An 18,177-nucleotide genomic window follows, 5' to 3' on the forward strand; every position below is an offset into this window, starting at 1 on the left:
TCTCAGAAAAAGTCACGTCTCATCCCAGGATTTTTTTTATATAATAGACAATTTTCAGTGATTGCTAGATTATGTTAAACAGATTACTGCCAGGAACATCTTACCACTTGAAATATTGCTGGATAAAGGATGTTTACAGTAAGGACAAGTTCACCTTCTTCAATATTGTCCTCTGGGTTTGTAGACTTCTTTCCCAATGCATGAGATTCCTAAATTTGGGGAAGCACACAAAATGAAACATTTAAGGAGGTTTACACTCATATCGACAAACTTCCTACACCCTCCCTCACCCCACCATAACCTATCACCTATGGTGGAGGAGCGAAAGCTTTACATTCGTCAAAAATTTCAATCTCCAGTTTTTGATGGATCTCGATGTTTTAGGATCCCCCAATACCAAAAACATTGATATCTCGATGATGGGTATGTGTCTGTCTATGTGTCACAGTTTCTTGAGGACGGTCTAGAACTAAAATGGCTGTACAGAAAAATACCAAACTCGACACACTTGCAGTGTTTTGTAAAAATTAACCTGACACTCCTGTCTTTGGGGATGTGGGAGAAAATCTCAAGTAGAGAAGATGCCAACTGGCATAGCATTCAAGCCCAAGATGCTAGATCTGTGAAACAGCAGTGCAAAACCACTGCGCCGCCGTGCCGTCCTATAGATTACCTTTTTCTGCTGAATAACAATTAACTTACCAGCTCATGAACATAATTCTCATGCCTGCCCAGATAGTCCTTAGAAATAGTTTGCTCTCGATAGTCTTGCTTTGTTTTCCGAATTCTGTTAAAAGATACAAAACACGATAAAGAAAATGAACATCGTTTTTTGACACTTCTACTTTATCTAGCAAATTCTTTAGATATCCCGTAAGACTACTGCCTTCACAAACCATGTGAAGAGAAAAGGAATACATCTACACTGGATTCAGAAAGAACTCAGACCACTTCACTTCCTGCACACTTTGTGTTACAAATTTAATTTGAAAAGGATACATTTACTCTTTCTGCCCGTCAGTCTACACCCAACAGTCCATAATGACAAAGTGAAAACACGTTTTCAGCAAGGTTTGCAAATTTATCAAAAATCCAAAAGAAGTCTCTCATTTCTGTAAGTATTCCACCTTTGGCTGGGGCATTTCAAATTGTTTTCAGGGGCTTCCTGTTTGTTTTTATTATCTTCGAGATGTGTCTAGAACTTGACTAGAGTCGGCCTGTGGACATACTGTAATTTAGAAAGGCACGCGTGCACCTGTGTATATAAGGTCCACAGTTCATACTGCAGGTCAGGATAAAAAACAAAATATGAACTCCGAAGAACTCTCTGTGGACTGTGGTGGATGGCCAGGGCCCTTACCCAGCTGAGACGCCCCAATTATGGACACAGGGGAGAGAGTATTTCCAGGACAGTTCCTGCCCCAGACAGACAGATTTCCATTGGGGCCACATGGGAGCTCAACCATGCTGGGGGCTCGTGGCCACTGCCAAGGAGCACATGGACGTTTTCAGGGCCCTATTTGGCTGGAAGTGCGGCCAGAAGAAGCTCGTTCGGCACCAGGAGTCCTTCTGGGAGCCCTATAAAAAGAGGTCGGGCGCCTGAAGTCAACGACCCGAGATGGGAGGAAGAGGACAAAGCCTGGAGAGGAGTGGAGGAGGAAGGACTGGCGGCAAAAGGGACTGTGTTGGTCTCTGTGAGCATTGTGTGCTGGACTGGATCACTAAACTCTGTGTTGTGTGCTAAACCAGTGTCCTGCCTGTCTGTGTCGGGATAAGGGTGGCTGTACATGCCCTTGGGCATCACAGGACCTAAGCAATCAAGTTATGGTGAGGCACCGATCAAGACATGGGGATAAAACCATTTCCAAAACTTTGAATGTTCCCAGGAGCACAGTGGTCTCAAGGATTTTGAAATGGAAAAAGTTTGGAACCAACCAGACTCTTCCTAGAGCTGGCCATCCGGCCGAACTGACCAACTGGGCAAGAAGGGCCCTGGTCAGGGAGGTAACAAAGAAGGCAATGGTCAGGCCTTTAGAAGTTCTCTGCTGAAATGAAAGCACCTGTTCAAAAGGACAACCATCTCAGCAGGACTCTCATCAATCAGATGTTTGGAATTCAGGCTTCATTCATTATATAGTTTATGCCTACATTCTGTCATTTACTACTAAAATATGAAAAACATTTCTGTTTTAAAAATGTGTTTACACAGATTATTGTAGAAAATGGAACACACATGAAATGAATGTGCTCCAAATAACAATCTATTATTTGCACTCTAAAACTCCAGCACTTCACTCAGATAATCAATCAAGGCATGAGCTGGGAGAAGTTTGTGCACGTTCTGCGGCTGTGGGGGGGATGGAATAGCAGGCTGCTTGCTATTTGTCTTTATCAGCACATTTACAGGACAAGAGACGCTGGCGGAGAGGTGCGAACGGATTTAAGGTGGGCTGGATCTACAAGTTTTTTTGTAGGCTCTGGTAATTCTAGTGTTAAGCCTTGCTTTTCTGAAAAAAATTGTACACATTTCCCATAATATTCTATGCTTTTTAGTCAAGAGCCAACCAATTATTTAGTGTTTTTTTTGTAATTAATTCAGACCACTTAGCATTTTAATATATTTTTTACTAGCTGAAATACACAGCATTGCCCGGGAGGAAAATAGTTTTTTTTTTTTTTGTTTGAGAAAAATATAATAAAAAAAAAAAACAACAAAAATAAATTAACAAACAATGAAGACTCAGTAAAGTGCTTGTATTGTTTACTAAAGTGCCTTGTTATATACAAAGTTTTTAGTTTTTCCATCTTTATACAATAGATGAAGGTTCTTAGGACTTCCTACCCTTGAACACGCCACATAAAGCTGTCCATGTGAGAAACAGGCCATGTCCAAATTGATTCCAGCTGTTTTCACTGATTGTCCAAACATTCCGAGCGTCAAGTGGATGATAACAGACATACAAGACCAAATCTCCAAATAGTCTCCTCCAATTGAAATTCTTTCACAATCAATTAAAGGTTAAATATTTTACGTATATAAATAAATATTATAAGTTAAATATCATAGCTATTGTATATTCAGTCTATACCTTCGATTCTGATAAGTTAATGACATTAGTTTTTTTGATTATGAATGTATTAAAAAAAATTCCTTTTTCTTTTTTACAAAAAAATTGTAACATCAACATGTTAGCTACAATGTTCAGAAACAAATGACATTTACTTTACAAAAATCACAAAGAGAGCCGTTGAATCTATAAAATAAATGTAGGATGTTTATGGTAGATAAAAAATAAAATTTCTTACTTATCTGATATACAGTCATATGAAAAAGTTTGGGAACCCCTCTTAATTCTTTGGATTTTTGTTTCTCATTGGCTGAGCTTTCAAAGTAGCAACTTCCTTTTAATATCTGACATGCCTTATGGACAGAGTAGGATTTCAGCAGTGACATTAAGTTTATTGGATTAACAGAAAATATGCAATATGCATCATAACAAAATTAGACAGGTGCATAAATTTGGGCCCCCCAACAGAGATATGACATCAATACTTAGTTGAGCTTCCTTTTGTCCTCTAGACGCTGTCCTCCTATAGCCTCTGATGAGTGTCTGATTCTGGATGGAGGTATTTCTGACCAACTTCATACAAAATCTCTCCACTTCAGTTCAATTTGATGGACAGCCTGCTTCAAATCATCCCATAGATTTTCGATGATATTCAAGTCAGGGGACTGTGACGGCCATTCCAGAACATTGTACTTCTCCCTCTGCATGAATGCCTTTGTAGATTTCCAACTGTGTTTTGGCTCATTGTCTTGTTGGAATATCCAACCCCTGCGTAACTTCAACTTTGTGACTGATGCTTGAACATTATCCTGAAGAATTTGTTGATATTGGGTTGAATTCATCTGACCCTCGACTTTAACAAGGGCCCCAGTCCCTGAACAAGCCACACAGCCCACCCCACAGCATGATGGAACCTCCACCAAATTTGACAGTAGGTAGCAGGTGTTTTTCTTGGAATGCGGTGTTCTTCTTCCACCATGCAAAGCTCGTTTTGTTATGACCAAATAACTCCGTTTTTGTCTCATCAGTCCAAAGCACTTTGTTCCAAAATAAATCTGACTTGTCTAAATGAGCATTGGCATACAACAAGCGACTCTGTTTGTGGCGTGAGTGCAGAAAGGGCTTCCTTCTCATCACCCTGCCATACAGATGTTCTTTGTGCAAATTGTGCCGAATTGTAGAACGATGTACAGATACACCATCTGCAGCAAGAAGTTCTTACAGGTCTTTGGAGGTGATCTGTGGGTTGTCTGTAACCATTCTCAAAATCCTGCGCATATGCCGCTCCTGTATTTTTCTTGGCCTGCCAGACCTGCTGGGTTTAACAGCAACTGTGCCTGTGGCCTTCCATTTCCTGATTCCATTCCTTACAGTTGAAACTGACAGTTTAAACCTCTGAGATGGCTTTTTGTAGCCTTCCCCTAAACCAGGAGACTGAACAATCTTTGTTTTCAGATCTTTAGAGAGTTGCTTTGAGGATCCCATGATGTCACTCTTCAGAGGAGAGTCAATGGGAAGGAAGTACAACTTGTAATTGACCACCTTAAATACCTTTATATCTCATGATTGGACACACCAGTCTATGAAGTTCAAGGCTTAATAAGCTCATCACACCAAGTAATCAGCATTGAGCAGTGACAGGCATTCAAATCAGCACAATGACAAGGGGACCCACATTTGTGCACAGACAGTTTTACACATTTGATTTAATTTCATACAACTAAATACTGCGTCACTATAATTTTTTGTTCGGAAAACACCGCAGTACTCAGATGTTCCTAGGAAATGAAAGACATACCACTGTTATCTTTAGTGTTGAAAGGAGAGTCAATTATTATGCAGGCTGAGAGGGGTTCCCAAACTTTTTCATATGACTAATAATATAATAACCTATTTTAATCAAAATATTAGCGCGGAATACGTTCAAAGTAGTGTAAAAACAATGGGAAAAGCGAAGCCTGGTGTAGTAATAAGTTTTTACATGTATCATTTTTGAAGACTAAAAAAAAAAACGTCAATTATACTGTATTAATATTATTATTAGGTTGATTTAATTCTATTACCACTTCAACATTGTTACAGTAAGATTAATGCATGATGAAAATATAGTTAACAAAAACAAGCATTAAACTACAAACAAATAACACTACAGATTTTTCACGACAAAACTATCGGTTGCTTTTATGGAGCACACCAGAAACGTTCTGAGCGTCAATGAGTCCGAAAAACAGTTGGGATGCCAACCCGGCCAACTCTATATGAAATTCAAAAGTAACAGGGGCGCGGTGGTGCTCAAACAAAGAATGCTGGCAGTCATCTACAGTTCGCACTCTGGTGGTCGTTCTGAGTGTCAACTGGATGATAACATGCATACAAGAGAGCAAGATCACCACCACCACCACCCAGAAAATGGGGGGGTATTAGGGTTTATTTCATGCTACAGTATTTTAAATCAACCAATGAGAAATGTGTACCAAGTTTAATGAAAATCGCTCCACCCGTTCGGACATGATACTGGAACATACATACATACACTGATTTTTATATATAGTTATTAAGCCAGTTACAATAACGGGCGCTAGAACAGTAGTGCATAAACATTAGTAGGAACAGTCTATATTAAATGGCAAGGGACTTTGACCTCATTCTGTTTGTTGGTCGTATTTTTCTTTGTCTTTCTGCCTTTCTTTTGTTGATGTTTACTTGCTGAGCTGACCGTTCTTCGTGGGCTGCCGCCGTGTGTTGTGTGTCTTTAATTTTCTCTGACAGTAATACTGTCTTGTACGTCCGCTGGCTTGTACGTCCGTAATATACCTTTAATTTTCTCTGGCGGTAATACAGGCATGCGCGTCAGTAATATGCCTTTAATCTCCTCTGACAGTAATACTGGCTTGTATGTGGCTGTAATATGCGTCATTGTATTGTGTACCTTTAATTTCCTCTCGCCGTAATACTGGTTTGTATTTCCGTAAAACGCCTATAATTTTCTCTGACAGTAATATCGCGCATCGCACTGTGCCCCGCGCATGCGCACTTCACCAGAAGACACACACACACGGACACCTGGACGCACACAGGGATTTTATTAAAGAGGATAGATTATTTTCACTTTAATATTAAAGAGTTTTTTTCTGCTGTGTAACAATGTGAAAATGTCCAAGGAAGTGAATACTTTTTACAGGCGCTGTACAGCAGGTACAAAAGGCACTATATACCACAGATAGAGAACAAAAGCACAACATGGCAGACAGATGTGTAGGCAGGTGGAAAGAGTAAATCAGCATGCAGTTACACAGAGTAGTCCTCACCTTAAAGATGACAGACTATCAAGTGCGTCCATAGGTATAGTTTCGACATCAGGAGACTCCCCTTCTGGATAGCACTTTAGCGTGTCCAATCTGTTGGAAATGAAAAATAAAAACCATAAATTACATTTACATTTATCATCTATCCGATATTTTATTATCTGGAGCCATTCAATGATCATTTCTTTCCATATTTCTATCATAACTTTCTACACCTGTCATTCAGCTTGAAACTGCTTTGTTATACTGTGTGTTGTCCCCAATCTGTATCTGTATGTGTGCATTAAGTATTTAAATGGATTTCACCCATAAACTTATAACAGTACTCTGAGCCTGCACTCAGTGAAGTGCACCAAATAGGACTAAACTGAACTGAACAATAGACATGTTAGCTTAACCAATTTGCTCAGGATCGCAGGATCATTAACTGTGTGAACTACTAACCATTAGAAACATTAGAACACTCTAGACGAGAACAGGCCATTCAGCCCAACAAAGCTCGCCAGTCCTGTCCACTTATTTCTTCCAAAAAAAAAAAAAACATCAAGTCGAGCTTTGAAAGTCCCCAACGTCTTACTGTCTACCACACTACTTGGTTGCTTATTTCACGCGTCTATTGTTCTTTGTGTAAAGAAAAACTTCCTAATGTTTGTGCGAAATTTAACCTTCACAAGTTTCCAACTGTGTCCCCGTGTTCTTGACGAACTCATTTTAAAATAACAGTCTCGATCCACTGGACTAACTCCCTTCATAATTTTAAACACTTTAGTCAGGTCTCCTCTTAAACTTCTTTTTCTTAAACTGTAAACAACAACAACAACATTTATTTATATAGCACATTTTCATACAAAAAGTAGCTCAAAGTGCTTTACATAATGAAGAAAAATAAAAGACAAAATACAAAATTAAAATAAGAAAACATTAGTTAACATAGAAAGGAGTAAGGTCCGATGGCCAGGGTGGACAGAAAAAACAAAAAAAAAAACTCCAGACGGCTGGAGAAAAAAATAAAATCTGTAGGGGTTCCAGGCCACGAGACCACCCAGTCCCCCCTGGGCATTCTACCTAACATAAATGAAATAGTCCTCTTTGTAGTTAGGGTAAAGGCTCAGCTCTTTTAATCTTTCCTCATAACTCATCCCCTGTAGCCCTGGAATCAGCCTAGTCACTCTTCTCTGGACTTTTCTAGTGCTGCTTTGTACTTTTTTGTAGCCTGGACACTAAAACTGCACACAGGACTCCAGATGATGCCATAGGTGCATCAGCTATACAAACCTGTTCAGGACTATGATCAGCTGATGCTGGTACCTCACATTTGTTTTCAATCATTTACAGTCGACCCTTGATATACGACCAGCCTGACATGCGAACAACTTGCTTTATGACCAAAATTTTTGTTTTGAATTACAACCAATATCTTGCGTTACGACCTGAATGCGGTCACGTGTATCCGCTTGTGCAATTGTAAACAAACGACCGAGAGCGTTTGTAAGCGTCAGTCGCAGCCCAGATACTTGTGTTTGTGGACGTAATTTCGGTCAGTGCAGTGCTTTATATAATTTATTTTGATAATTGCTAAGGAAGGAAGCGAAGGTAACGAAGGTAAAGAAAGCGATCACAATTGAAACAAAGAAGGAAATTGTGTGGAAATATGAGAGTGGGGTTCGTGTGACCGATCTCGCTAATATGTACAGCATGTCGAAATCCACCATCTCGACAATTTTACAAAGAAAAGATTTGTATAAGGAAACTCCTTCCAAACAATAACCACCTTCCATTTCATTCTCCTCCTCCTTCCTTCCTGCAAGCCAAACATGTCAACTTAAATGGTGAGTACAGTAAGAAATTGTTGTTTCTGATAGGCTAGGCACATTTTATAACTTTTTGGTTAGTACATTAGAAAACGTATTGGTGTTTTTGGTAAATTATGCACATTATACAACCCTTTTCTATTAAAAAAAAGTTAAGTAAGTGTTGCTGTGGGCGATTCGGAACACATTAAGGGCATTTCCATTATTTCTTATGGGAAAAATAGTCTTGACTTACAACCAACTTGAGTTACAACCAGCCCTCACGAACGAATTGACTTCGTAAGTCAAGGGTCCACTGTATATTAAAATCAGAGTCTGACAAGTCAAGAGTCCAATTCAGTAGTAATATGCAAATGTCATCCACAGAGTATTTTTGATTTATGCATTCGCTTCAGTCTCTCGCCAGATGTCAATGCCATCGTTTACTCCTCGCTGCTCACTTGAGCGCAGGGAATGTCGGTCAAATCAATGAAGCTAACTTTCCTTCTAGCAAAAAGAGTCCACCTAAAATATAACGGCAGGTTTTGTCACCATTTACAGTTGATTACCACCGTCAAACCCTCCTTTTGACAAAAGTCGACACCTGCCCCGAAAGGGTTAAAATACAAGTATACAACATACTAATTACTAACCACAGAACTGGTACACATAAAAATACAGTTTTGTTAAAGCATACAGAAAACAAGGTAGAAATGATTACAGGTAAAAGGAAATCAACAATATCTGTCCGCTATTTAATCGATGAAGTATGGAATCTCACGCCTCGTCATCTTCAATATGGAGTCTGCATGTCATCCCCATGTCTGTGTGGGTTTCCTCCTGCCACATTTTAGGTAAAGCGGCAACTCCACATTGGCCCAGCGCAAGTGGGACATGCAAAAGAATGGCACCCTATCTGGGGACTGGTTACTGCCTTGTGTGTGATGCTGCCCAGACCGTCTCCATCCCAGAACACATTATTGAACAGAGTAGATTTGAGAATGTTAACTTTAAAAAAAATAAAAAAAAAATTTTTTTTATATATATATAATCCCTTCATCACTTTAGATTTCTTACAAAAGTGAATGACGAGCTGAACAACCTTCCAAGTACAGAATAGAAACTGAAGGGAGTGACCAAATGAAACAAGGAGAACAACTGAAAGCAGGAGTAATCAAGTCCACATCAATCTTCCCAGATCAAGCTCAAGAACCTCTAAGCTACGGTAGATCAGAGCGTATCTGACAAGATTATGAATGACACCTGGTAAATGTGTCACCAAGCCCCTGCAGATGATTCAAAATGCAGCAGCACGTCTGGTGTTCTATCAGTCGAGGTGGGCACATGTCATTCCTCTCTTCAGATTACTATATTGGCTCTCTGTAAGGGGCACATGTTAAGTTGAAATCCTTGATGCATGCCTATGGTGCATTCCTTTGCGCAGTCCCATGCTACTTCTTGACCACTCACGTCTCTGCTGATGAACGGCATCCAACCTCTGCTCCTCAGGGACAAGCTGGCAGAGATGGGAGTAGATTCATATCTGGTGGCATGGATCGTGGACTATCTTAAAGACAGACCTCAGAATGTACGTCCTGGGAACTGCAGGTCTGACATTGTGGTCAGCAACACAGGAGCACCGCTGGGGACTGTACTTTCTCCAGTCCTGTTCAGCCTATATACATCAGACTTCCAATACAACTCAGAGTCCTGCCACGTGCAAAAGTTCGTTGACGACACTGCTATCGAGTGGGCAGGAGGAGGAGTATAGGAACCTGATCAAGGACTTTGTTAAATGGTGCAACTCAAACCACCTACGCCTGAACACCAGCAAAACCAAGGAGCTGGTAGTGGATTTTAGGAGGCCCAGACCCCTCATGGACCCCGTGATCATCAGAGGTGACTGTGTGCAGACTTATAAATACCTGGGAGTGCAGCTGGATGAAAGATTGGACCGGACTGCCAATACTGATACTCTGTGTAAGAGAGGACAGAGCCGACTATACTTCCTTAGAAGGCTGGCGTCCTTCAACATCTGCAATAAGATGCTGCAGATGTTCTATCAGACGGTTGTGGCGAGCGCCCTCTTCTACGCGACAGTGTGCTGGGGAGGCAGCATAAAGAAGAAGGACGCCTCATGCCTGGACAAACTGGTGAGGAAGGCAGGCTCTATTGTAGGCACGGAGCTGGACAGTTTGACATCCGTGGCAGAGCGACGGGCACTGAGCAGACTCCTGTCAATCATGGAGAATCCACTGCATCCACTGAACAGTAACATCTCCAGACAGAGGAGCAGCTTCAGAGACAGACTGCTGTCACCGTCCTGCTCCACTGACAGATTGAGGAGATCGTTCCTCCCTCACACTATGCGACTCTTCAATTCCACTCGAGGGGGTAAACATTAACATTATACAGTTATTGTCTGTCTGTATACCTGCATTGTTATCACTCTTTAATTTAATATTGTTTTTTTATTAGAATGCTGCTGTTGGAGTATGTGAATTTCCCCTTGGGATTAATAAAGTATCTATCTATCAAATTCCAGTGCAGGTGGAACAAACTGCCCACCTCCATTCTAACTTCTGACTCTCACAATAAGTTTAAGAAGCATTTAAAGAATCTCTTGTTTGGGGATTATTTTTTTTCTGATAACTAACTAAAGACTTTTAACTCGCTTATATTTTTTTCTGAGCTGTTCACCAGGGGTGATCCACTTTGTAAACTTGTCCTGTCACATTTGCTCCCAGACTGTGGTTTATTTGATTATTCTGACCTGACCTCTTTTGTAAGCGGTTTTTTATGGACCTCTAAGCAAATAAATGTAACATGTAGAACAAAAACTGAGGGCAGATGTGGTTTAAAAGGCAATAATAGCCACAAGGCCCGTTGATGCCTTTTATTTTATTTAACAGTCTGACTACAGCACTAACAAGAGTGTGTACGATGCATTCATTGTACTTTTCCGTTTTTTTTACCAAGAAAATGATCTGCAATAGTAAAACCGCTGTCGTTGACTTTTTACACAGACACAGCACCCTGCCTCAAATTATTACTAAAAGCCCACCCGAGGTGTTCAGAAGTAAAAGCCCACCCAAGCCGAAACGGACCTGCACAACGTACTGATTTCTTCCACAGTTTCGCAGTTGAGGGCCATTTCTGCTCCAAACACAGCATCATGTTGAGCGGAGCTGTCCTCGGCAGGTTCTTCAAAAGAATAAACATCGGCAGGCAGCCTTTCTTTCCAGAGTTTTGCCAGAGTTCCCACGTGGAACACCGTGCTGTTGATATCTTGATATTCGTAGGCAGGAATACCACAGTCGCTCTCCGCCACGACCTGCGCCATGTCAAAACGATTTGCACGCGCGCGCGAGAGAGAGGGAAGCTACTTCCTGTTATAATTGACTTGTCAAAATAAAAGTCCCATGGCATTCCGATACTTGATCGTTTGAAAGATGCGTCTAGTGAGATGGTCATCCGGGCACTCAACCTCTCAGTGGATGTCTGCAGCGTCAACCAGACTTTATTGGATCGTTTTCAGATAGACACAACTTTAATTGTCCCTAGGGGAAATTTTTCTACAAGCTCATTAAACAAATGTTAATTGGTGTGATAGATGGCAAGTTTGATGGTCATGAGTTGGCCACACAGTGAGCGAAGAGGAGCAGCGTTCATGGGGTTGGTTCGCAAGTGCCAGTACTCTAGTAGGCTAGTAGCTGCTCATTTACAAAGGAATAAATGATAACCGAGGTTATAATGAAAACCTCACATGATTGAAATGTTCCATTAACTTAACGATAAACTAGAAATGTTTCGTCCAAATAGGAAAAATTCCTATCATGTGCTTTATAACTTTGTTTCATCCAACCCGCTATATCCTAACTACAGGGTCACGGGGGTCTGCTGGAGCCAATCCCAGCCAACACAGGGCACAAGGCAGGAAACAAACCCCGGGCAGGGCGCTAGCCCACCGCAGTAACTTTGTTTCATCACACTAATAATCTCAGCTGAAAACCACATAATCGCTCACGCCGACGACCAGAGAACAATAAAATGCATAATACATAACCTAATTATTAGTACCGAAGAATTTAAATACTAGATATGATCTAAAATAAATTGCAATAATGTATATGCTAAAGGAAATTTTGCGGTATCGAAACAGAAATAGGCAAAAGGGAGTTTTGACCAAATTTTTCGCTGCAATGTTGTGTACTGACAAATTAAACAAGTTGATGACATAATACGGTATAGTACTGTATATAGGACTATATAAATCGCAGTACCGGACAGATAATGTTTTGTAGTTTAGAAAACTAATTTTAATGTCAAAACAGTAACCAGTACATAAGATTTATTTCATGAAACGGCCGGCCGATGACCCGTCCAGAGTAAAACGTAAATTATTACGTTTTACCCTTTTTTACTATGGTTAATTACTTGGCTGTAATGTAAAATTGTTAGTACTATTGTGCATATGTAACAATTTCCATGAAAATAATAATCTGTTTAAATTGTACATTCGCATCCCCATATGTAACCGCAAAGAGGCTAGTGAGTAGAGCAGGCTTGGGGGTTAGCAAACAAAGCGGGGGGAGGGGGGGGGGGGGGCAAAGCCCCCTAGACATTATTATAGTAATCTGCAAAGGCTGAACATTCCTTTTTTAATCTCGCTTTCTTTTTCGTCGTCAATTGTGACTAAATGCAAATCCAGAAGAAATGAAAAACGGTTTTGAATGTCTTGAAGACGAACACTGCGGTGTTCAGCTGGTTCAGTGTGCTGATAGATAGATAGATAGATAGATAGATAGATAGATAGATAGATAGGCACTATATGATAGAGACAGAGAGAGAGAAAGGCATTATATGATAGATAGCAGCAGCATACTGATAAAAACAATATTAATTAAAGAGTGATAAAAACGCAGTGCAAGTTAAAAAGTGCAAGGTGGAGAGTGCCAGGCAGGTATAACGGACAGTAACTTTGTATAATGTTAATGTTTACCCCCCCCAGTGGAATTGAAGAGTCGTATAGTGTGGCGGAGGAACGAACTCTTCAGTCTGTCAGTGGAGCAGGACAGTGACAGCAGTCTGTCGCTGAAGCTGCTCCTCTGTCTGGAGATGATCCTGTTCAGTGGATGCAGTGGATTCTCTATGATTGACAGGAGTGTCTGCTCAGCGCCCGTCGCTCCGCCACAGATGACAAACTGTCCAGCTCCATGCCTACAATAGAGCCTGCCTTCCTCACCAGTTTGTCCAGGTGTGAGGCGTCCCTCTTCTTTATGCTGCCTCCCCAGCACACCACCGCGTAGAAGAGGGCGCTCACCACAACCGTCTGATAGAACATCTGCAGCATCTTATTGCAGATGTTGAAAGACGCCAGCCTTCTAAGGAAGTACAGCTCGCATGTGAAAGGTCAAGATCCCTGACTGAACTCCTGTACATGCAAGAATTATAACATAACCCAGATTTACTCGGGCTACACAGACAACGTATTTCTCCAACTTACCTTACTGGACTAGCTAGAAATAAGTGAGGTAAACTCTTCACTGCATCAAGGTTGGACCAATGACCCTTAACATGTTCGCTGCGCATACGGGACTGAGGGCGAGAGGAAGAGGGAATGGTGCATTTCTCGCATACTGAAGCCCCTTTCAAGGTCTTTTGACTTGTGGGTTCAATTTCCTGTCCCATGTGAAATAAACAGAGTTTTCAGAATGTTTTCAAGGTAAGGCCTCTTTTTGCTGCGAAGGGCACGGACAGACCCGGTGTGAGCATTTCTAGCGCTTAGACGTCATAGTGCTGCACTGAGAATGAGTTAGAATCATTTCAGTTTGTTCATATTAAATTAAAATTATTTTCGAGACAGGGTCTCTCCTAGAGAGCAACATTCTTTGGATTGGATGCAGCCCCCCCCAGATATGGATGTTTAGGGCCGTCACCTCCTCGGCTTCCCCCCTCTGCACACCACTGACTGCGCTGCAGGGCATTTTTAAAGGGTTGACCTCGCTTGCTGGTGGTTCGGGGTCAAAGGAGTAGAAGAAATGCTTAGACCACTGGTTCCCAACCTTTTTCTGGCCATGCCCCACCTAGGCCTCTCTAAAATCATGATGTCCCCAACTGTAACATGTACTTTATGTTTATTATTACCAATTCAAAAAGTGAACTCCTATTCACGTGGAGGAAGCCCATAAAGTCATTAATTTGGTCTAAACAAGCTTCCAAGGAACATGGAAACAAAAGAGGGAAAGGACAGTTGAAGTACTGACAAAGAAATCACTAAGAAAATGTTAAAAAAAATAATATGAAAATACAGCAAATACAGTTTTCAAAACATGAGACATGATATTCATAAATATAAAATAACTTTAATGACAGCTTTTTCTGTAATATTTTGATCATTTTATATTTTTGTTATATTGCAAAATTTTATAATCATTGTTACAATTCATATTATCCATCCATCCATTTTCCAACCCGCTGAATCCGAACACAGGGTCACGGGGGTCTGCTGGAGCCAATCCCAGCCAACACAGGGCACAAGGCAGGGAACCAATCCTGGGCAGGGTGCCAACCCACCGCAGAATTCATATTATTTTAATGGTAAAAACAATTTCTAAGTAGTGTGGACGCTAGGGGTCGCTGTTGCCCCGTGATACCCAACAGACAGATGATCAGGACACACATTTAAAAGCACCAAGCAGAATTTTAATTCTTTTCTTAAATATAGTGCCCCAAAGCACCACAATCGCCACAATTCACAATAATTCTCTCCTCCCAGCAGCTCCGTCACACTCCCTTCCAACTCCGGCTCCACTTGCTGGGTCTCCACCAGTCCTTTATATAGTCCTTGACCCGGAAGTGCTTCTCCTCTTCTGTTCACGTGACTTGTCAGCACTTCCGGGTCAGATGGAGAATTACAATTTTCTTCAGCCGTCCCCATGACTTGGGAGTACTTCCGGGCTATATGGGAAACTGAAATCCCCTTATCTTTTGACAGTTCCTCCTGGTGGCACCCATGGCACCCAGCAGGACTATGTATCCGAACTCCATATCCCATAGTGCCCTGCGGGAATCCAGGGTACCACTACACTCCAGGGAAGCTGCCATCTAGAGTCTTGGGGGAAGCAGTGTCGGCAAGTCGCTGCCTTCCCCCATCCTTCTATTCATGGGGCATCCCGGGCGGGATGTCTATCACAGCGGAAAAACCCAAGCCGGTTGTAAAATCATAAATTAAAGGGTTCTTCACCATCCCTTCTATGTTTATATAAATATGTAAATGTCTCTGTAAAAAATAAAAATTATTGGTTTATTTTTTCTATCATTATTAACAGTGAATTTCTGTTTTTTTTTTCATTTTATAAATTGATTGTTATAAATTAACATACCTAAATTCTCAAATTGCCCCCCAGTGGGGCATGCGCCTCACGTTGGGAATCACTGGCTTAGAGTGAATCGAATGTCTAATTTTATTCCATCCATCCAGTATCCAACCCGCTATATCCTAACTACAGGGTCACGGGGGTCTGCTAGAGCCAATCCCAGCCCACATAGGGCGCGAGGTAGGAAACAAACCCCGGGCAGGGCGCCAACACACACCAAGCACGCACTAGGGCAATTTAGAATTGCCAATGCACCTAACCTGCAATGTTTTTGGACTCCCACACAGACGCGGGGACAACATGTAAACTCCACACAGGGAGGACCCGGGAAGCGAACCCAGGTCTCTTTACTGTGAGGCAGCAGTGCTACCCACTGCGCCACCCCCCCCCAGTTTTATATTTGTATTGTATTAAAATTGTATGTTTGCTTTTTTTTTTGCCATCTTGAAGATGCCGTAGTTGGAAGCTAAAAAGTAACCAAAAAAGGCATTGTGGGTGTTGTTTAATAAAAGAAGTATAGGAGAGCACAAAACTTAAAACAGCAGCGTGTCTGACCGTCTTTGTGATGTTGAGTTGATACACCACAACAATTGGCAACAAGGATTTAAAGAGTTATAATACAGACTATACAAAGAGAGTAAAATGGCTCACTTAGGGAGAATTGACAAATTTAATCCAGGCACCAAATCATGATTGGCATATGTAGAACGCATGGAGCAGGTCTTAGTCGCCTACTGCATACTACAAGATTAAGAGGTGTGAGGGATGCCACCAGGGGGAGCTGTGGGACCTGCAGAGCGCTACTTTGGGCTTCTTCCACACCTGGGAGTAATTGCAGACCTCCCCAAAGAGCCACCTGGAATGTTCTCTGCTCTCGGGTGCGGCTTAAAAAGGAGCCAGCCGCCCTCGCAGAGATGAGCCAGAGTTGGGAGGAAGAAGAACGAAGCTTGGGGGGTCTGGAATTACTCTCAAGGTGTGCCGGAAGCCCAAAGTAGGAGTCTGCAGTACAAATGGATAAAGAGAAACAACCATTTAAAGCAACCTTTATGACTGATGATAAGGTTATAGATAAGGATATGGCTGGAAATAGATACAGAATGGATATACACTCACCGGTCACTTTATTAGGTACACCTGTTCAACTGCTTGTTAACACAAATATCTCATCAGGCAATCACATGGCAGCAACTCAGTGCATTTTGGCCTGTAGACATTGTAGACATCAAGACGACTTGCTGAAGTTCAAATCGAGCATCAGAAAGGGGACTGAAGTGACGTGGCATGGCTGGTGGTGCCAGACGGGCTGGTCTGAGTATTTCAGAAACTGCTGATCTACTGGGATTTTCACACACAACCATCTCTAGGGTTTACAGAGAATGGTTTGAAAAAGGGTGAATATTCAGTGAGTGGCAGTTTTCTGGGCGAAAATATCTTGTTGATGCCATAGGTCAGAGCAGAATGGCCAGACTGGTTTGAGCTGATAGAATGGCAACAGTAATTCAGATAAGCATTCATCACAACCGAGGTGTGCAGAAGAGCAGCATCTCTGATCATACAACACGGTGAACCTTGAAGCAGAAGCATGGTGGTGGCAGCATCATGCTGTGGGGATGTTTTTCAGCGGCAGGGACTGGGAGACTAGTCAGGATAAAGGGAAAGATAACTGCAGCAATGTACAGAGACATCCTGGATGAAAACCTGCTCCAGAGCACTCTTGACCTCAGACTGGGGCGACGGTTCATCTTTCAGCAGGACAACGACCCTAAGCACACAGCCAAGATATCAAAGGAGTGGCTTCAGGACAACTCTGTGAATGTCATTGAGTGGCCCAGCCAGAGCCCAGACTTGAATCTGATTGAACATCTCTGAAGAGATCTTAAAATGGCTGTGCACCGACGCTTCCCATGCAACCTGATGGAGCTTGAGAGGTGCTGCAAAGAGGAATGGGCCAAACTGGCCAAGGATAGGTGTGCCAAGCTTGTGGCATCATATTCAACAAGACTTGAGGCTGGAATTGCTGCCAAAGGGGCATCGACAAAGTATTGAGCAAAGGCTGTGAATACTTATGGACATGGGATTTCTCAGTTTTTTTATTTTTAATAAATTTGCAAAAATCTCAAGTAAACTTTTTTCACGTTGTCATTATGGGGTGTTGTGTGTAGAATTCTGAGGGAAAAAAATGAATTTAATCCATTTTGGAATAAGACTGTAACATAACAAAATGTGGAAAAAGTGATGCGCTGTGAATACTTTCCGCATGCACTGTAGATACTTTATTAATCCCCAAGGGGAAATTCACATTTATTTAAATTTAAATTCATTTAGTTGCTGTTGTTCAATAAAGACAAGAAAGAAAAGGCACACGCTGTCTGCTCGTCCGTTCTTATCAAATGAAAGGCTACGATAGTGTACTGCATTACAAATACATGACACAACTCATTAATCCAGCAAGTGGATTTGAATGAAGTTGAAGACTGGGGTTTTAAGACGTCTTCCTATGGACTAGCAAGTGCCATGTAAAAAATACAAATGATAACGAAGCTTGGGGAGGCTTCCCCTTCGGCGTTTCAGCCACCTAAAAACGGGACATTTTGTTCAATCCTGGAGCACCAGGTATAAATCGGGACGTCTGGTC

General features: G+C 41.7%; 1 protein-coding gene across 1 annotated transcript in view; it reads right to left on the reverse strand.

Moving 5' to 3' along the window:
- snapc3 (small nuclear RNA activating complex, polypeptide 3) overlaps positions 1-11,536 on the reverse strand; it is a 53,739-nt gene extending 42,203 nt beyond the window's left edge. Inside the window, exons 1-4 of the mRNA XM_028805858.2 lie at positions 11,271-11,536; positions 6,377-6,466; positions 703-787; positions 105-209 (exon numbers count right to left, since the gene is read on the reverse strand). Of these exons, the coding sequence (XP_028661691.1) occupies positions 105-209; positions 703-787; positions 6,377-6,466; positions 11,271-11,506 (516 nt within the window). The 5' untranslated portion in view covers positions 11,507-11,536. The remainder of the gene's footprint in view (positions 1-104; positions 210-702; positions 788-6,376; positions 6,467-11,270) is intronic.
- Positions 11,537-18,177: the final 6,641 nt, after the last annotated feature.

Source organism: Erpetoichthys calabaricus, chromosome 7 (genome assembly GCF_900747795.2).
Source record: "Erpetoichthys calabaricus chromosome 7, fErpCal1.3, whole genome shotgun sequence".
NCBI classification, from domain to species: Eukaryota; Metazoa; Chordata; class Cladistia; order Polypteriformes; family Polypteridae; genus Erpetoichthys; species Erpetoichthys calabaricus.